Below are 20,094 nucleotides of genomic sequence, written 5' to 3'. Positions count from 1 at the left end.
TCAGCAGCACTTGCAGGGGGAGGGAGGTGTTTGGGAAGCCTCCTGTGATAGATCTCACTTACGTCAAAGACTCCTTTGGTTTGTGGCCAGAGACCTTTGTGGGGGGACCCAACGCTATCACCCAGCCAATCAGCAAGGCCCCAGGGCGCGTTACCACAGCAGTTATCAGACTTGAGCTCGTTCCAGTAGCCCCAAAGACGCTGTGCCGCAGCCCCTGCCCATCATGTCACTCAGCCAGGCTCAGCAATGCTGCTCAGTAACCAGACTAATACTTGGCTTTACCTTTTTCCTTTTGCAGAGACAACCAAGGCCAGCCCGGTATGGCCGTTGCCTCCGCTCCCTCATTATGTGGGCTGTATAAGGAATCTGGTGATTAACCGGAGCCACGTGAGCCTGCTGCAAAGCGGGACTGTCAGGGGCTCAGTTGGCCTTAAGGGTTGCCCCGTGCTATAAGTGCACCTCAGTGTAAAGCCTGACGGACGGAAAGCTGCACTGCTCCCTGAGCCCCAGCTGTTACTAGATTTGCTTAACAGTGGTCAAACATACTTGATCTCCAGCAACTGCCGAGCAGGCCTGCAGCTGCAAGTCAGGGGCCAAAAGCAGAGAGGGGCCAGGTACCTATAGGGAAGGCGGGCAGGGGAGAAAGGTGGGAAGAAGGGGGCACTTCAGGGCCCCCTTTTACAAATATAACCAAAAAGTCTGAGCAGGAGCTAGGGCTAACTCCTTCCCCAGTGGTCAAGCATCTGCAGCAGGACTCCTTCTGACACTTGGCTCGTGTCCTTTATAGAGTGTGGGCTTACGCATGCGGCAGCCACACACTCACATCTTAAATCCTGTTCCCCTTTCCCCGCACTTAAAATGCACATAGATTTTACTTCACAGAACACTTCAGGCTATTAATAACAGTCACAGACTGTCTTCTGCTAAAGGCTCTAGGCAGCCCCTGTTTTATAATAAATGCAATTAGGACAAACTGGATTAATTCTGTCACTTTTGTGTTTTTACAAGCAAGGATGCATTTAACCCCCCCCACCCAGGGTCACTCTTGGTTCACCTGCCACTGCTCTACAAAAAAAGCTCTGCAAGGGGGACTTGAAGATGAAATTCTGTTTACAGCACTAGCCTCTTCCATTCAGATTAATTTAAAACAATTCCCCCCCCCCAAAAAAACACCACCACCACCACCCCCCCCCAAAAAAAAAGGCTGGAAAAAGTGCTGAGGGAAAAGTAGAAAGACATTACAACTGCCACACCTAGATTATCTCTCTGCAGTTACATTCAGTGCCATCCAATACACTGGCAAAAAAGTCCTGTTGTATGAAGCAGAAAACTTCTGCTTGAAAGGGAAGAAATAAAGAAAGGTTACCTCTAAGCCTGGTTGGGTTTGAGATGTCATTTTTTGCCCTCACCTGCTCTTCCATCAGTGACCTTCTCCTGTTTGGCTTAAATCACTCCTTTTGTAGTGCAGTTTTCACTTGAAATCAAAACTATTTTCTCTCAAGCCACCTAGTTCACTTGTGCACTTACACGTCTCATATATATATATATATATATAATTTTATATATATATAAAATATATATGTGTGTGTGTGTTTGTGCGTGTGTGTGTGTGTGTATATATATATATATATCTCTAGACACACAGGGACAAAATCTTGCTTCTGAAATGGACTTATAACTTATATCATTATATTGTTTTTTATGAGGGGTAAATATTGTAAAAATGGGGTTTTAACATGTCTATCTTAAACAAATGTAATTATGACCTGTTTTTCAGTTGTAGTATTAAAGATGGTCTTTGTAAATCACTGGTACATACTTTGGAGTTGAATAAAGTTTTATGTTACTCTCTTTCACTTGACTAGTGAAGAGCAAGTATGAGATTTATGTAGAACTGGAATAATCACCACCACCTCAGGAAATGTCACCAAGGGACATATCTGTCACAAGCAGTTCCTGCTCTGGCAGCATCTCTAGGTGCTACTGCCCTAATTCCTAGCACGCTACCTGCAGTGGTAGTGCTCTGAAGTTCATGCAGTTGAACCTCCTGGAGTTCAACAAAGGTGAGGACCTGCACCCGGGACAGGATGAGCCACGCAGCCGTACATGTGGGACAACAACTCGGTTAGCTGGCAGCTTTGCAGAACATGACCTGGTGGGCAAGAAGTTGGATGTGAGTCAGCCCTATGTGCCCTCACGGCTACAAAAGACAACTGCATCCCGGGCTTTATTAGCAAGAGTGTAGCCAGCAGGTTGAGGGTCGTTCATTATTATTCCCCTCTCTCATACAGCCCCCAGCCTTAAGGTACCTACCCCCTGCTTACACAAGTGAAAAATACTTTTTACAACTTACAGTAATGCAAAGCAGCAACTAACAAAGCACAAGGAAGGCACTCCCTATTTTCCACTACTTAAGAGTCTATCCAACTACTCGTATAATCAACTCTCAAGACTTCATCACAAGGCAATCTAAAGAACTGGACTAGCCCTATGTCAAAAAGCATCCAAACTGAACTGTAAGCACCTCCACAGAAAATAAACAGCAAGTACTACTGAAGTGCATGCTAAATAGACTGAGAAAACCAGTATGGCAGATAAAGAAAATTCCTTTATTTGTAGATTTATATAAGCATAATATGAAGTTAGTAATCCTACTGCAGTTGCTTAAGTTAGTTAGTATCTAGGAATATCTGTAAGGAAGAGCAAATAACTTAATCTAAACTCATATCTTCCTCTTCATCTTTCTTGTCCTTAGAGTCGCCTTCCTTTTGGTCTGACTTGACACTGTTCTGCATTGCTTTGGCAAACGCTTCTACATCTAAAAGTTAAAACACAGTTATTTAACTTTGCATTTTCAGGGACAGCACAGGATTCATTCGCCACATGAGGTTAAGCTTCCTTAGTTGAAAAATAAACAGTTCCTTTAGAAAGCAGCTTTTAATAAAGGTTTTTGTTTTTGTTTTAACATTCATTCATACATAGTGCACATTTGGATACCTCTGACATACCAGCCTTTTATGGCGTTTAACACTTGTGTACAGACAGCCTACGAACAGAGTTACTTGAGCAATGGAATGGGTTCTAAAAGCTCATCAGGGAACAGGGATACCTCCTCCCCCTACAGTGCTTAATGCCTCAACTGTGCACTTATTTCAAATGAATCATTAAAGATTCTCACAAAAGAAGGCACTCCTAAACAAGGTGACTATGACATTTCCAGTATCTTTTGTATCTCTTTCAAGAAAACCATCACAAAGCTACTTAGCACATCGCTTTGTAGAACCTTGCATTCTCTAAATGTCAGTCTGACATCAATGGCTGCATCTGCTGGGGAAAACCTGAGCCACCCACTTTTTTTTCATTTTAAAAGAAGGAGTGCAAGAGTCAACATTTGAAAGTTACTCAGACTCTATGTGCAGTGGTTACGTACAGTGCAAGAGGGATACCTAATCATGCTCCCAACAACATAAATACTTACCGCCTTTATTTGCTGCATCTACTGCCTCTGCTGGTAAGCCAAACTGGCTCATTAGGGGGCCAAGCTGTCCAGAAGCTAGGGCAGCACTGAACATGCTCAATGCCTGTGAATTAAAGTCAACAGCATCAAATAAAGTTTGCATCACGTTTCTCCAAGTCCACATGGTTACTGTGTAATAACCTAATGACGACAACATTCTCTGTACACGTCCATAACCTATTACAATAGGCCGACCATATGACCTGCCTAGGAGCAGCCTCTCTCCTTTAAAAAAAAAAAAAATTACTGCACTTAACTAGATGCCATATAGCCAGGGTCACTGCTGCAGGAAGCACAAACTGATAGGCCCCGCTAGAACACAGACTTAGCAGCACACCAAACCACAGTGACATAACTTCCAGCCAATTCTGAGCATGGACAACTTGAGCTTTTATCTACCTGCAGAATAGTTTTTCAAATACCAGATGAACAACATTCCTCATCGCTGAAGTCTTGTCTGCACAAAGGAGTTGCCATAGTTTAACCTAAAGACATCCTTCTTTAGCCAATGAAATTTTGTATATTGACAAATTTCAATGGCCTACAATAAACCAGATTTAATCTGAAAAGCATGCCCAAACAGACTTTGAATTACATACTAGTGTTTTAAGAGGAAAAAGGGACGTAGTGTTGTGAACATCAGCATCTCTTCTCTTCCCTTCCAGTCACTTGTGCAGTCACTTGAAACTAGCTTTAAGGAGACAGCTTGGAAGATATATTTTTTTAAAGAAAATAATGAATTTGTTACTACATCCGCTGTTATTTGCCAGAGATAGAAAGCATTTATAATAGAGAGAAAGGTAGAGCCCAATTCCAAAAGAGAAAGTAAAATATTCTAATCTGCCCCTTGGGCAACCACAGGAAGGAAGAACAGCGTTTCATTAAGTCATGTCCCTCCCCGCTTGCTTCCACTTCTACAGAACGGCTTGCTACTCCGAACAGTGGCAGAAACCTGAAAAAGCAGGGTCACGCAAGTCAGCCCACATAGGGGAGGAGGAAAGGAGAGCTGCACTTCAAGTGACAGTGAGGCATCTACCTGCTGAAACTGAGGAGATGTCAGGGTATTCTGAATCTCTTCTGCTGTCTGCGGCAGAGATTCCCCTGAGGGAAGGTAAGGCATCAACCGCTCTTGAACTTCGGCATTGGCTAGAATGGGAGCCATTATCTCAGGAGTCAGAACAGTAGCCAAGTCAACTAGGAAGAAAATAAACGGTTGATTGTTAGACTACGCACAAAAAACACATTTTGCCACATTAACCAAATGATCTTGTCAGCGGAGTACCGAAATGTATTGAGCAATTGCTAGCATCCTCTCAGTTTTGGAACAAGATTAAGATTCTTGGAGTGGTCAAGAAGAATAGCACTCAAATGAAAAAAAGAACAAAAAAATTTAAGAGACCTTTCAAACCAATTTGGAACAGGATAGGACAGTAAAACAGCTCCAAAGGACTCCTGGATCCAACAGCTGTCTGGTCAGAACACTGTTACCTTGCTGTCCTCCTGCTCCAGATGGCACATTCATAGTAGCTAAAATGTTCTGAAGGTCACTCAATTGAATGGGCTGGGTTGGGCTTGTGGCTGAGCTGGTTCCATTACCCGAACTCGGTACAGGACTCGGACTGGTCACAGATGCAGCCGCAGGAACAGACGGGGCAGGCGTTACACGTGTAGAAGAAGTCGTGGAAGATGGTGTCACAGCAGCTGACTGGCTGCGAGAGCTGGAAGGATAATTAGTATAACTGATTGATTACCTGCAAAAAATAATTTTGTTCCTCCTCCCCTTAAAAAAAAAAAAAAAAAAAAAGACAACTTCTTTCTAGCCCTTGCAACATAAAGAGCTACCACCGTCATTCTAGAGAGGTAATAAGCAGTCTTAATTCCCATTATATTTTCTGCTCAGCAGGCCACAATTCCTCCCTCGTAAGTGGCAATTTTACATTACAAAATCATTACAAACCCAGACCACATAGGTATCCTACCTTGATGATGAACTGCTGGTCGGGGGTCCCCCACTTCCAAGTAAACTAGCCAGTCCAGGACCTGTCAGTGCACCCAGCCCACCTTCCATAAAGATAAAAAAAAGAACAGGTTTAGAAGCTTCTTCCTTTCTTTCTTTGCACCTCTCTGGTCCAGAGAGGTCATTCTTGTACCTGAAAGGTTTTATTTGCTAAAACAAAGGAGGAGGGGGTGAAAGAGCCCAGACCAACCCCTCCCCCCTTTCTGTATATAAACAGCTCTCATTTTCTGATTTTGCATTCCTGTTATTAAACTCTCAGAGATAGCTGCACGTTTTAGAAATTATTCAATTTCTAGCTGATCACAAAGATGAAATGACTTTGGTTTGTGCCACACATACACAATCATTATCAGAGAATCCTCTCCCTCTTATCTACTAGTTTCCAAACATCCAACTTTTCCCTAAACTTTAAAGCCAAGGCCCTCAGCAGAAAGACTGTAGAGGCAACCTTTGAGCCACCATCATCGTCTTCCCTCATACACCCAGATTTCTTGCAACTTCAAATCTAATGCAGAGATGCAGCAGCAGAAGCAACCGAGCCCTTAAAACACTTCACAGGCAGGGCAAAATGAAGACAATCCCGTGCATGAGCACTCCCAGCAGAACCAGAAAAAACAGCAGAAAACCAACACTGGGCCTTTGAGTCAACTGTCATATGTAAAAGAAATTAGAATCACAGCCTCCTTCATCCACACTGCTATTCACAACTACCAAGAACTTGCGGCAGCATCAAGAACCTCAGCTAAAAAGAGCTAGGGAACGGTTTGGCTTCTAGATCCATTAGAGTTGTTGGCCAACACGGCTCAAAAGAATCCTAGTCACCAAGTGCTCCATTTATCACACGCTTCCCATTCAGGGGTTTCTTATACCACATCTAATCAGATACACCTTCCTATACTAGCATCTGCATTCATCATCCACCTTTTGGAACTATCTGCAAACACAGAGAACAAAATGACAGCGCTCCATTAGCAAACACACGAATGACTGAAACTGCAGAAATCTGGAGATGTCAGAGCAAGTACTAAGCCACCTGTCTGGTACTTGTTCACTAATCACATTGCTTCCACAGCAGCAGAAACAGCACAGTAAAGCTAACCAGGTTATATATCACATGCTACTCTACTGAGTTTGTCCTTGCTGGGAAAAATTTACCCAGGAGCTGCAATAAAGGCAGAGTCCCGAGAGAGATGCAAACCAGGTGTAAAAGAAAAATATACTACTGGGGAGAAAGATCCATCCAGTTCCACCATAACCACTGTTTGCAGACTCAAGCAGATAGTTTTATGTGCATTACAGTAGTTAGCTTCACGTCAGGCTGTCTTACAATTAGATGTAAAGGCAAAGAAAGAAGAGCTGCTGACAGTTAAGTACTGAGAGTAAGAGGAAATAAGTTTCAGGAGTCCTCTGAAGCTTCAAGAAGGAAGCAAGAAAGCCTTTTCTAAACAGATCCTAAGAAGTCAGACTCTTCCAACAATCATTTCCCCCACCATCAGATTTGCATTTGAAGCTTACACGGACACTAAGGCTAGATCCACAAAAAAGGACTTTGGAGCTTAAGCACAAAACCTTTGTCATTGCCACCTGCTAAGCACTCCTTTGCCTACTTCAAGGGCAAGGTCTGATTTCTCAGGAAATGCTCTACCGGGCTTTGAGCATGGACAGTGCTAAGAGGGGACTGCAACAGTGACTCCAACCCATCTCTCATTCCCTATAGAGAAACAGCTCACTGATTCAAGCTCTTCCCAGCAATGCCCAGAAGAGAAAGCCCTAACCTTCTGAGCTATAGATGACAGTGGGGTAGGTACACGCTAGCCTTCCTCTTGAAGCCATTCTACTTTGCATACAAACATGCAATATATCAGAGACAACACGAACAAGACTCTATAGCTTGATAACTGGGCTATAAACTTTGGACGAGTCCCTCTTGTTTAGGGACTCACTCACGCTCCAGGGAATATTTAGGAGGAAGAGGAGGGGAAAAAAAGTGAAAGACTTAGCGGAGCAAGGAGCAGAACCTACGTTCCTTGCAGATCAAGCCCTAAGAGGAGGGCCGTGTTCTGGTTCCCTTCCTTTCCTGCATCCTTTCTTGGCCCCTTAGCTCATCATCTTTGAGGTAGGGCCTTGCTTTCTCATGTCAAGGAAGTGCTATTCAAATCAACAGCACTACTTGAAAATATTAATCGTCAGGTAAGATTTAACCTGGCAGGAGAAAACACCACTTTGGCATAAAGATATTAAAGCATTTTACCAAGTCCTCCTAAGCCCGTTGGTCCGATCAGCTGCATGAGCTGGTTATGGCTCATGTTTCCAAGAAGGCTTTGCAAGCCACCCTCACCTAAAAACAAAAACATTCTGAAACACAACATATTCACATAGTTTTTTCACAACACTCCGGCTCAAACAGCAGGAGATTAATTGGCATCACATTCTGTATGGAAAAAAAAAACAGTTTCAAGTGTTTACTGATTCATGATGCTCATAAAAGATAAATGCAACTTGACTTCATAAAGAGGTAAGACTCCAGAGAATCTGTTGGCAACAAGAGAGATTTCTTCTGGCAGTCTTAACTTCAACCTCCACCTATTAAAACAGTACATTTTATTTGACTAAAAGCATGTTTACACTTTTTGTATTAACATCGTTCCCAACTCACCCTCCAAAGTCCTCAGGAATTTCTTCCTAGGAAACTACAAGTGCTTATTTTCTAAAAAAGCCTCTCACATTAAAGAGCAGAGAATGGACTGTACCTCCTAATGCTGAGAGTTCATGGCCTCCACTTGCGTTACCACCTAAAGCACCAGGCATTGGGGGATTGTTAAGATACTCATTCACTTTACGGCAGTGTTCTTCATCTTTATCTGTCTTCGGCTCCTGTAAGAAAGTTGTTCTTACACCTTCAAGACAAACTGGAAGTTTTTTGTTTCAAGACCTACGTTATTTACTTCTTACAAACCTGCATCCAGAAGAAGAGTCGTTTTGATCCTGCTTTGAACTTCAACACATACACACGACCAGTAGTACACTGAGGTACCCTCTTGAATTCACAGTCATCAGGAAAAATAATCAAATCCTGGAAAATACAGCAGTAAGAAGAAACGTTTCAGGAAATACCTATTATTGCTTTTAGCCTCCCACAAAGGCCTCTGCCCTCCTCTCTGAGCCCTCTTCCATGCTGTTCCTCAGGGCAGAGGATATAAACACGCCTGCCTGTCAAGTCACAGTGACATTCTCATCCGAATTTGTCTTAGAAAAGCTCTTTCAGCAGTGCCGACAAAACATAAACAAGACAATACCGTGACTTAATACCCTGAAATATAAAATTATACTTACATCTTCAACATTGCCTGAAGTCCTGTCTTTCCAGCAAAAGTGAATGAGGGAATCATCAGTTTGCTGGATGTAAACGAGGCCTTTTCTCTTGTCTGGGGTTACAGTGCTGCCTTTCAGGGACATCTTTCCTGCCCGAAATTCCACCAGGTATTTGCTGGAAGAGCCACGGGAGCCTGGCACCAGGCTTGGAAACAATGCACCTGAAGACATCCTGGAATAGAGCGAGATCAGCAAATATGACAAGAAAGCTTCCCATGTTCTCTCAAGACTTTATAAAATGAACTTTGCAAAAAGATCCCGTTCCCCTGGCTCCAGGAGTCAGAAGGCCCTCCAAAAGCTAAAACAGAACCCCAGAAACCCTATGGCTCCTCCATATAATATAACTCCATTACCAGCAAGGAGAACTTCTGCTAAGACACTTGCAAACACAATCACCTTCTCCCTGCAACTTCTCCCTTTGGCCTATATTGCAGTTCATGAGATCAAAGACCTTTTAATTGCATAAAGCCCTACTGTAATTCTGATCTTCTGACTCCTGCTTCAGCGACTAGCGCCAGAGCTGATCTTCACGGTTAACCTCTTTGCTACTAAACGCTGTTTGTCCCCGCAGCCTCACACACCGCAGTTTCTGAGCAGTACAAAGCCTGTTTCTCAAATAATTTCTGCATCAGCCTAGAGCGTGCAGACGTTACTGCCTGTTACAGCAAATAACATCAGCCTAAATGACCTCGCAACTGTTTTTTTTTTTTTAAACAATAGCTCAAGCTTCTTATTAGCCGCCCCCAGTGAGCGCCTGGCTGGGACGAGGCACCCCCAAAGCACCCTCGCTCCTGCGTGCCGCGGTCACGGCACACCAGGACGGGCCGGGGCCGGCCCCGCTCCGCTCCGCGGCCCCCCGTCGCCCCCTGCCCGGCCCGGCCCCGGCCGCCGCCGGCGCTTAGTCACCGCGGCCGGGCCGGGCCCGCGGCTGCCCCCGGGGCCGGGCCGCGCCGGGCAGCTCCCCAGGCAGGCGGCGGGCGGAGGGTGCGGGCCCGCACAGCCCTGAGGGGCCCGGCCCGGCCCGGCGCCCCCCGCGCCGGTACCTGCCGCCGCCGCCGCCGCGCCCGCAGGCCCCGCGCCCCGCTCCGCTCTTCCTGCTGCGCGCGCCGGAACCCCGCCCACCGCCCGTCGCGCCCCAGCGGGTTGGACGGCTCGGCCGTCACTCAAGGGCGGGCGGCCCGGCGTGCACCGCGCGGGCACCGCCCCCCGCCATTGTGCTGTGTCATAACGGCCTTGGGGCGGGGCCGCCGGGGCAAGATGGCCGTCCGTCCCCCCCCCCCCCCCCCCGGCGCGGCGGGAAGCAGAGGCCGGAGGCGGGGCGTCTTCTCCAAAATGACCTTTATTCAGATTTACAGTTTTACAGTTTAACATGTATGTGCACAAACCTGTACAGACCTCTCTAAAAAGCCAAATGGTTGTTAATAGAGATGGGTATTGACAGTTATTAAATATTATAAAAATAAATCCATTTCACTAGAGCCTTTTTGTCCAGCTGACACGCTCATGCGGGGGGCAAGGCAGAGAGCGGGGCGCTGCGCTGCGCTCGGGTAAGGCAAGAAGCAGCTTCATAGAAGTATACATCGGAGTGGACCGGAATTCTGGATATAAGCATTTGTAATCTTTTCATGCTACAAAAACATTCCAAGAATCAAAGTAGGTGTTAGAACTATTAGCTTTACATCATTTAACTATTGCTTTATCCTACAGTTGACCCAAGTCACAGGTGTTTTCAATGAGAGCAAGCTACAGTGTAGGACCAAATTATTGTAGCATTTAAAAGCAAGAGGCCTAACAAACAAATAGGTAAGTTTACTTCTAACAAGAGGACGCGCGGGGAGCAGTGAGGAGGCCGAGGGCTACGTTTAGGAGGGACCGGAGCAGGCATTTGTGCTCTGCCATTACAGAGACCAACTACTTCATCACACACAATGGTCTGCAATGGGGGAGCTGATGAAGTCTTTTATAACAGTTCTACTTTAGAAGAGGAGATTTTGAGGAACATGTTTTGATTTTTTTTTTCCAAATTTCAATTCTTTGAAGTAAAAGATTAAGACTTTTTTTTGCTGAGAATTTATTTTTAATTATTCAAAGGGGATAAATACCGCTAATTAGTTGTTTTTCTGACTAATTAGAGCATATGCTTCCTGTCATCATTAATCTGGCTACTAGTAATTATATAAACACCTGATGTTTGACAAACCTGCTCCCAATTTGCAATATGACATTGCCTCAAAGACACAGAACAAGAAGCTATACAGTGACTATAGCTTTTCACTTCCACTAACATTTTTAGTAAAAGTTTACGAATTTATTCCCCTTCTCCAATTAACATCTGGCTTCTTTTTAGTATATACTATTGTCCGGGCTCCCGCTGCAGTACGCATGCTCCCAAAGACTCCCAGGCCCCTTCTTTTACCTTGCACATTTTAGAGATGAGTTCCACCAACTACATGTACGTTGATATCACCTTGCATTTCTTATATCCAATGTACTGCACAGCAACAAGCTGTTAAAGAATTGAGTCCACTTATGTGCAGAAAAAGAGCTAAATCAAGGGGGAGGGGGGTAAAGGGAGGTCAAAGCTCTAATTTAAATCATTTTTGTCTAATAAGCATCAAGGGAAATACAAAATGTAACTGTTCTGACACCGGCTCAGCAATAAAGCCAGAGCCATCTCCAACTGTTTTCTTGCCCTACAAAACAGTGGCCCTAGTATGAAAGTCACTCTTTACAAAAACCTCTCTCTCACCATCTAGAGGCCCAAAGGGTGTTAAGCATTTATTATAATTTCTTTCTAGATGATTTCTCTACATAGCTATATTAACATATACTAACACAGTTATTTTATATACAGTCAGTGTTTAATCAAGTTATAAAAGTGACATTCTTTTAAAAGGTGCAAAGTTATCAATGTTTTGACAAGTAAACTACTGAGGTGAGATCTGCATTTAAAATAAAACTTTTCCACTTACAGAGTACTCAAAATGTTGTATTATGTATCCCATGGCCAACCAAACACATACTTTTCATCAGGGATGGGAAAATATTTTGTTAATATTTTCAATGAAGAACAATAAACTCAATAGAGAATAGATTTGGAACCAAGATAGAATTTTTACCAAAAAAACCAATACGCTAAAGGAAGGGGAGAAAGCAATAAAGAAAAAAACTAAATTAAGGGTTCTTATTTTAGAAATCTTTTCAATTTCTTTTTAAATCCATGAAAATGCTATGATGCAGTTTGGATTAAACATGCTGCTACTATCTTCTCATGCTTTTGCATAATGAAAAGGGGTTGGAGCTTCTGAATTTCAATCATGACTTAAGAGTTGCTAACCTCTATATTGCTTCTTAATAGAGTATTTCTTTAGCAATTGCTATATCATCTTTCCAGTCTGGCAATTTCAATTTACACATAATGTTTTAAAAACAGTAATACAGCACATTGGACAAGTTTAAACAAGTTTCAAACTCCCACGAGATCTTAAACCAGCTTAATACGTGAATCCTTTCAAGCTTCACCTACACAAATGGTTCTCTACTCTGCTTGCAGAGAGTTTAGAAAGGGGGACACAGTGTCTGTAACAGCCTTTAAAGTTACATTTTTACAAAAAGGCTGGAAGTATTTTTGTGCTGTTCCATAACGATCAGCAATGTCTTTTAAAAGCCAAGTGTCTATATACTTATTAGGAACAAATATTAATTTGTCTGCACCATATTACCAAGTCTAGGTTGTACGTCTGAAGGACTTGCAATCAGCATAAAGTTCAATTTCCAGCAACGGAATGAAGTTGTCATTAGCACATTTCAGATTATGCCCTTATTTATCGCCTTGAATTTTTACAGTTTCTCTTGCTTATTTTTCCAATGCAGAAGGCAACTAAATCCCAACAAATTTAAAGTTAATCTGATCTATTTAAATGCATGATTTCATATAAAAATGTTTCACCAGGGTGATGTTTATTTTCTTTTGGTTTTTAGTCCTCTATCTGGGAGAAGCAATTCTAAACCCAGACTTTGGATGAAGCCACAAGTGTGTCTGGGCAATCAGATCAATTCTTCCACTAATTCTTCAAGTTGCTGGTGCTTGACACCAGCAATGTCTGAATTACTGTAAAGTCAGCAGCACTGTAGCCACTCTGCAATTTTGCCTGGATACTAAATCAAAAGTTTCCATAAAAGAACAAGCAACATTAAAACTAGTTTAAATGGCTTGACCTAATTTGTCAAGCCTCCTTCCCCCTCTCAGAAGCGTACCACTTTGAAGGAAAATGAATGCATCAGTACAGTAATTGATCTGTCGTTCAAATAGTTCCAGTATTATATGGCTTTGATATTTCAGTATGGAACAAAAAAAATTCTACTTGTATGACAGCACGTGCTCACAGAAAATTTGAAAACTTGTAATAGGTATAACTATGCCACAGCTTTAAATTGGTTCTGCTTTTTCACAACGTACAGAACAGACATGACGTACTAATGAAAAACATGCAAACAAAAACATCCCCAAAATATGAACCTGTGTAGATATGTCCACTAAGTGCTTCCAAATAAAAATTTAGTCTAGAAGCATATATAGTGCCAAAGCTGCCAAAAGTAGTGCTGGAGATCTAAACCTCCAAGTGGTAGCAAGCAATATATTTTACATTGTAACCATCTCAACATTCCTGCAGCTGTTTCTGAAGCTTCCTGTATTTTAAGAAGAGCGTTCTACTTCAGAAGAAGTAGACATTTTTTAAATGCACCTTTCCCTTCTCCTATGTTTTATGCAATTTTATCACAGGTACACAGTTTAATGCTCACAGTGTCCAAAGATTGTGAAGACTCTGTAACAGACAAGTACAGTTTGAGAAGCTAACATTTTGTGTTTTGTTCCCCCAAGGCTTTGAAGTATTAAACCGTATTGAGAGGGAGGGACCAGGAGCTCCAATCCCCATGTAGTGCTACATACCATACAAAAATTTCATATATCTCTCTTCATGGGGAATAGCAACAGTATTAGCTGTGATCATGGTTGTACCATACTAATTTTTCATCTCTGTTCCCAGTTCCCAAAAACGCAGATTCCTCATTGCTGTACTTAGTAACAAGGATATTATCTCTACTTGTTTTATTAAAGTTACATAGTTTTCAAGGCTGTTACAAGCTCTACCAGTTACAGCATACCTTCCTGACAAAAAAAAAAAACTAGGAAAAAAAAGAAGAACCAAAGGTCCCTTTAAAAATTAGTGAAAACATGATGATTTTCAGCTTTATGGAAAGATTGCAACAGTATTTAAATATTTGGCAATCCAAAGTTAGTGATAATTAAATCCTCGATTGTTGAGTGATAGAATTTTTGTTAAAATTTACTTACAAAAGCTGGTTTTTGCTATTAACAAAACCAGAGTAACTGGCTTAGAATGATATCTGTTAACTAGATGTCCAGATGAGATGAGCAATTGGTTCAGTAATTTCAATATATGTCTGGACAGTCCGAGAAATTTCTATCGAAATAGCCACCTGAGTACAGCCAATCTGGAGTCCCAGTGTATGGGTTAGACTCTTGATGAAACCATCTGTAAAGGAAAAAAGGGGAAAAAATAGTTAAAAGAGGGAACAGTTAGTAAAAGGAAAAAAAGTTTGCTCCTTTCACAAGGCATTGTAAAGACACACTGATTTTTCTTAGCAGGAAAAAAAAAAAACCACAACACTTATCTCCAGAGATATTCAGAACATTAAAAGTATCGCATTAAACTTCCTATGTAACGGTTACCACCCTCTGATTCATCCTTTTTTTCAATGTAAAAATCAAGAAGGGATATGAAATGGATTTTTAAATTGCTGTCCAATTCTAAATATAAAGAATAAATTTTTGCTCATATATTGACCATATATGCTATTTTTTCCTTAAAAAGAAGGTCAAATCAGTTCCAGGATCCTTTTTGTAAACCTGTCCAAACAAGAAAAACAGATTTGTTCTATGGAGCTGTACTTCGCATAGAACATCAAAAAACGCTCACTTTTTGGCCACATTGACTGAAATCAGTTTTATGTTCTCTAGAAGAGATTTTCAACGGCATTAACTGGAATGAGTTTGTAGCGGTTCCCTCCAGCCTTTGGGAATAAAATGCTTTCTCTTCTGAATTTCATGAGATCATGGGAACATCCAAAAAGTTTTTGCCTTTGAAGGAGGCACCTGCAGAAACTGGCCTTGCGTGTACAACACTTGACTGCATAGCATTGGCATCTGTACAAGGAACTGGTTCCAGAAGCAGGAGCCAAATCACACATTACTCCATGATGCAGTCTATGATTGAGAAGTCACTTAAATGTGCAATTCAAAAGCAATTCCAGATGTGACAAAGTCAAAAGTCCTGACAGTCTGAAAGTAAAAAAAGCCCTGGAGGGCCTCAACATGCTACTCAATTGTCAAAAGCTGGGCAGGAAATGGTTAGAGATGAAACTTAAGATTTTATTCACTAACCTAACAGGATGACCTCTCGGGGGGGGGGGGGGGAGGGGAATCCAGTATTGTCACAGTAGTTAATTATGACAGGTTTCAGTGTTTACTGTTAAGATAATTTCTCCAGGACAAAATTATCAGCAATTTGGGCTTCCAGTTACATTATTTAAACATTGACCCAGCTAATGCTTTAAGTGACACTACAAATTGTGCTGTCATGCAGGAAATCAAGCACACATTGTCTTGAATAAAAACATTTCAGGCAGTAAAACCAAACCACTCCAAGCATTAAACGCATGCCCAACTTCTTCCCCCCTTACCGTGTCTGCCACTCCACTTCATCTTTTGCACGTTCCTTGCGAGCGGCTCTTTGTTTCTCTTCTAGTCTCTCTTTTTCCTTGCTCGCCAGATCTAACAAAAAAATTTCAATAGGAACTGGTTAGTTAGCAAAATAAAAACAAAAAAAGCAGAAAACATGGAAAAGACTGCAGAGAAATAGACTACGATTCACTTAAATGAGAAAGCATTTGATAACCTCAGTCAACAACAGTACAATCGTCATTTCAGAAGGGTTGTTGCTATAAACGCAGAGCAGAACCGAAAATTTTTGTGTTTTACCTCTCAGAAACACTGAACCCAAACGGTGGGAGAAAAAGACAGAACATAACAAACAGTATATTTTCACTATTTCACCAAGTGCTTTTCCTGACAAACTCCAGAGCAACAGAGCACGACTGTTCTCCACGTGTTTTTCCAGCTAAATTCTAGAGCAACAAAGCATGTCTGCCAGTTTCCCCAGTTAACAAACATGCAATCGCACCATAATGTAGGACAGCAGTCTTTGGGATGCATCTTGCAAACATACGTGCTCTCCCATACTTCTCAGGGAGAAACAGACATTATATATAGTTCCGAAGTACGTTCATTAGAAGAGGATGGAAAAAAAGAGTTAAGGCAACTTTGGAAATGAAAAACTAAACACTGTGTTCCTATATCAAACCACTTCCTCTCAATCATCCCTCTCAAACTTACTAATACAAAAATATTTCCTCCAGCAAAAACATACCCATGTTTCCATCTTCCATGTTTCTGATATCTGGACGCAGCCGACAGTCAGTAGGAGCTAATATTGCTTCCATACCCTTTTCTAGCTCATTGAGACTCACAGCAAAACTGGTGAAATTGTACATCTTAAAAGCAAATTACAGATAACATACAAGTTATTTTGGCAAAGTGGCATTTGCTTCCCTACACCAAATTGATACACCAAAACTTCCAAGAGCAATCACAAAGTCAAAACTGCTCCTTCCGGCCACCCCAAAAGCAGGGTTTGGCTCATACCAAAAAGTGCTCTTTTGGGGGGCGGGGAGGAGAGGGAAATCACACCTTTAATTTTTTAAGCAGTCTTTGCTTCAGAAGACCATGATAAATGTCAGGCATGGAGAAAAATCTAGTATCACGGCTTTTATAAAAGAAAAGCCTAAAACTAAAAGACAAGTAATTTTTCCTCAAGAAAGCATACATTCTTTGATTTCAGAAGACAATACTCTGGACTTCAAGACAACAGTCAAATCTATATATATATATATATATACACACACACACACACATATGTATGTATGTATCCATATATACACAAACCCCCATTCCTCGGGGTTTCCAAAAATCTTGTTGCAACTGTTAACACCCAGCTGTCCAGTTACTGCCCCTTTTTCTCCCCTTTTTTTCTTTTTAAAGCTAGTCTTCCAACAGCAGGGTCAACAGAGAGGACCACGCGTCTATACTTTAGCCACGCTAACGCAAAGATCTGGCGGACAGTTAAACTGAAGACACTGGGTTCTACGCTGAAGCAGCTGCAGTCTGAGCATACGTTCTTTCTGCCAACTTTGACAAAGGAGTAATACTTTCAGCCTAGGGACTAAGCAGACAGCTTGTCATAGCCTAATTTTGCTGCTGCAACAAGAATTGCCAGAGCCTGTCAATAAGCAGACACATCAACAGGGTTTCCCTTGAACATTACTCATGTCCCCTTGGAAAAGTCACTTGTCATAGGAACACTCAAATTGATTGGAACAGTTACCTGTGACGAGTTTGGTGGCCTACAATTTATTCTCCAAAGCAATTTACTGCCTGGTATGAACTGCACGGTGTCTTGAACCTCTGGCATATCATCAGCCTCATCATTTTCAGATTTAATAACATCTTCACTCTGAAACAGAGATAACATTTGGCAGGGGAAAAGGGAAATCGTCTAGAGTTCTATAGAGTGACTGCTGAAGAATCTGTTCAAATCAAGATTTTAAACACTCTCCAGTGTTTCTGCCTTACCCATTATGTTTGCTTTTCCTCACACTGTATACTATTCCTTTCATTTTCAGCTTGATGTCTTATTCCTACTACCACTGAATAGTCCCCTACCACCTACCTACAACTTCACTTTCCATTTTTAAAAAAGTAGTAAGTTAATGTCTTTAAGGAATCTTCTCTCTAACTTGCTTTCTGCCCCATCCCATAGCTTAATTTTGTCTACATAGCTATTACTTCTTCAGGTCGGAATGAGTCAAAACTGTAATTTAAACTAATTCCCACAATGGCATAGGAAAGATAACGAATAGGGCCATGTCTGCCCTTGGTTAATGCTTCATTACTTGCAAAAGATTTTGATGCTTGATTAAAAAAAACAGATATGCTCATGCCCATCTTCCAAACTTTGGTTTCCTATGATCCAAATTCTAGTAACTATTACCACTGCCAGTTTTCTCACTATGAAGGCTTTGTACTTAAGTTTATAGATGGTGTATTTTTCTAAGTTCCTTTGTTCTCAGAGTCAGTGATGCACTGTTATTATATACATAAAATCAAGAGAGGTATTCTTCGAGAGGCTGCTCTCAGTAGACCAAGCCACAACAGCCCTATTCCAGGCTTCCTTTACTGGTACACAATAAAAGGACAACAAGAGAGTTCATTTACAGCTCATCTAGGAGTGCAGTGATCTCTTATGCTCTCAAGCACCGAAAGGTCTTCCCTTGTTATCCCCACAGCCCAGTTCAGACATTCTTCTAAGAAGCTGCAAAAGCCTTTAAGCCCGGCACTGGAAAAGACAATAATGTCCTTGTAACTTAGATTTCTACAGTCTGCTCAGCTGCTGACATCTGAATAAAAATTTCACTATGGCTTCCAGCTTCCAAGTGAATCTTCACAGAATCATCTGACATTAAAACAGTGTGATATTCAACCAATGGTCTTACATCTACTTACTTTTATTCTTTTCTTCTGTCACTTCACATTCCTACTATTCTTAGTGCCTCCAGGGAGGCACAATACCTACCTAGTTTAGAGAATTCAGTGTTTAAGAACACCTGACCAATTCTATCTCTTTCAACCTAACACAAGTCACCTTTCTGCATCAGGACTCACATCCGAACTAAGGTTATACAGATTCATGCATGCACTGCCTAAGTTGCACTAAGAACTCAATGACTACTCTTAAAAGGAAGAAATATTTCCCAGGGTTCTGGCCAGCATCCCCAGGCTCAGTGCTACAAATAAAGTAAGTTGGATGAATGTCAACAGTAGCAGTTTCACAGAGGTGGACTATAGTTTCTGAGTTTTACGTGGGAGCAAAAATGGGATGAAGAGTATTACTTTAGCATCTTGCTATTTTATTTTTATTCCACTGCTCGTTCCATGGACCTCGATCACTTTTGTGATGGCTTTATCTATTTTAGGAAGAAAATACAATCTGGTTTTGCAACACTTGGAGGAAAGAGACTGCACAGAGCACAAACACAGCAGAAAATAACATCTTCCTCATAAAGCCAAGAGGCAGGCAGGCACGGCACGGCACATACAAGTTAAGCATTCTGCCTACACAGAAGCAGGCCAGACAACACAAGCTGTAGCACCAGCTGCTTTCTGATCTAGCTGAACAGCACAGACCACAGATCATCTGGCAGCTTCCCCAGCCTAATGGAAAATACGTTTCCCACATATTTAGGTCCTGCTGCCAGTCTGATCTATAGGAGAACCTGACTATCTTAGGACATGGACCGCTAAATTGTAGATGTTGAGAGATTTCACCAGAAGAAACTACTTAAAACCACAACAACCAGAAGAGAAGTTTGGGGGAATAACATCCTAGTGAGACAATGTCAGAATTTTCCTCTCCCCCACCATTTTTTTTTCCCTCCTTTTCTCTTTCTGCCCCTTCTGACATAGCTCATTTTATTCAAAAACACCGTATTAAACAGACCCAGTTTTACATGCTGGAAAATAGTTCCATATAGTTAAGATTCTAATTTCAAATCATTTGGTTTGAGTATTCATTTTTAAAAAGACCCTTTCAGACTACTTTCTAACAGTAAACCAGATGTTGACATGGATAGTTCCCCATCTAAATATAAATTCAACAGGAAGGAAGGAAGGAAGGAAGGAAGGAATTGATTTTCCATAAGCTGAACAGAATCTCACTATTTAAAAAAAGTCAAAATAAAAATCTACACCATGACAGAAGCCAGAGCCAAAAAACAAGGCCTGTTGCTGCTCTAGATTATTCTTGTGTAAATGCTTCCCACCCTCACGTTGGAGCCTCTTGAACTGAAGCTACTCATTCTTAACTTTAACCTGTCATTTTCATTTTGAGCAAGCAGCCAGGGTCTGCAAGACTTCTGTTGATATCAGGAAACCCAGCAGTCCTCTGTTGGATCTTCCAACATTTTGCGTTTTCTGTAAAGCACCAGGCTA

General features: G+C 41.8%; 3 protein-coding genes across 17 annotated transcripts in view; 1 reads left to right on the top strand and 2 right to left on the bottom strand.

Annotated features, from left to right (window-relative positions):
• LAMA5 (laminin subunit alpha 5) overlaps positions 1 to 976 on the top strand; it is a 97,063-nt gene extending 96,087 nt beyond the window's left edge. For all 3 annotated transcript variants that reach the window (XM_068912938.1, XM_068912937.1, XM_068912936.1), the window contains exon 80: positions 299 to 976. In XM_068912938.1, coding sequence (XP_068769039.1) covers positions 299 to 453 — 155 coding nt within the window. In that variant the 3' untranslated portion in view covers positions 454 to 976. The remainder of the gene's footprint in view (positions 1 to 298) is intronic.
• Positions 977 to 2,588: 1,612 nt separating this feature from the next.
• ADRM1 (ADRM1 26S proteasome ubiquitin receptor) overlaps positions 2,589 to 20,094 on the bottom strand; it is a 122,586-nt gene continuing 105,080 nt past the window's right edge. Inside the window, exons 1-10 of one of the 6 annotated variants that reach the window (XM_068912943.1) lie at positions 9,950 to 10,032; positions 8,868 to 9,078; positions 8,491 to 8,607; positions 8,285 to 8,408; positions 7,786 to 7,872; positions 5,497 to 5,578; positions 5,114 to 5,235; positions 4,554 to 4,711; positions 3,479 to 3,581; positions 2,589 to 2,818 (exon numbers count right to left, since the gene is read on the bottom strand). In XM_068912943.1, coding sequence (XP_068769044.1) covers positions 2,712 to 2,818; positions 3,479 to 3,581; positions 4,554 to 4,711; positions 5,114 to 5,235; positions 5,497 to 5,578; positions 7,786 to 7,872; positions 8,285 to 8,408; positions 8,491 to 8,607; positions 8,868 to 9,077 — 1,110 coding nt within the window. In that variant the 5' untranslated portion in view covers position 9,078; positions 9,950 to 10,032 and the 3' untranslated portion in view covers positions 2,589 to 2,711. Of the gene's footprint in view, positions 2,819 to 3,478; positions 3,582 to 4,553; positions 4,712 to 5,005; positions 5,236 to 5,496; positions 5,579 to 7,785; positions 7,873 to 8,284; positions 8,409 to 8,490; positions 8,608 to 8,867; positions 9,082 to 9,380; positions 9,780 to 9,949; positions 10,033 to 20,094 lie in introns of those variants that run through there. The other 5 variants (XM_068912939.1, XM_068912944.1, XM_068912942.1 and 2 more) reach the window with 5 other exon arrangements.
• OSBPL2 (oxysterol binding protein like 2) overlaps positions 10,228 to 20,094 on the bottom strand; it is a 43,881-nt gene continuing 34,014 nt past the window's right edge. For all 8 annotated transcript variants that reach the window (XM_068912162.1, XM_068912161.1, XM_068912159.1 and 5 more), the window contains 4 exons: positions 17,432 to 17,560; positions 16,418 to 16,541; positions 15,672 to 15,762; positions 10,228 to 14,464 (listed from right to left, as the gene is read on the bottom strand). In XM_068912162.1, coding sequence (XP_068768263.1) covers positions 14,362 to 14,464; positions 15,672 to 15,762; positions 16,418 to 16,541; positions 17,432 to 17,560 — 447 coding nt within the window. In that variant the 3' untranslated portion in view covers positions 10,228 to 14,361. The remainder of the gene's footprint in view (positions 14,465 to 15,671; positions 15,763 to 16,417; positions 16,542 to 17,431; positions 17,561 to 20,094) is intronic.

Source organism: Struthio camelus, chromosome 18 (assembly GCF_040807025.1).
Source record: "Struthio camelus isolate bStrCam1 chromosome 18, bStrCam1.hap1, whole genome shotgun sequence".
NCBI lineage: Eukaryota > Metazoa > Chordata > Aves > Struthioniformes > Struthionidae > Struthio > Struthio camelus.
This window is presented reverse-complemented; position numbering and strand designations above follow the sequence as displayed.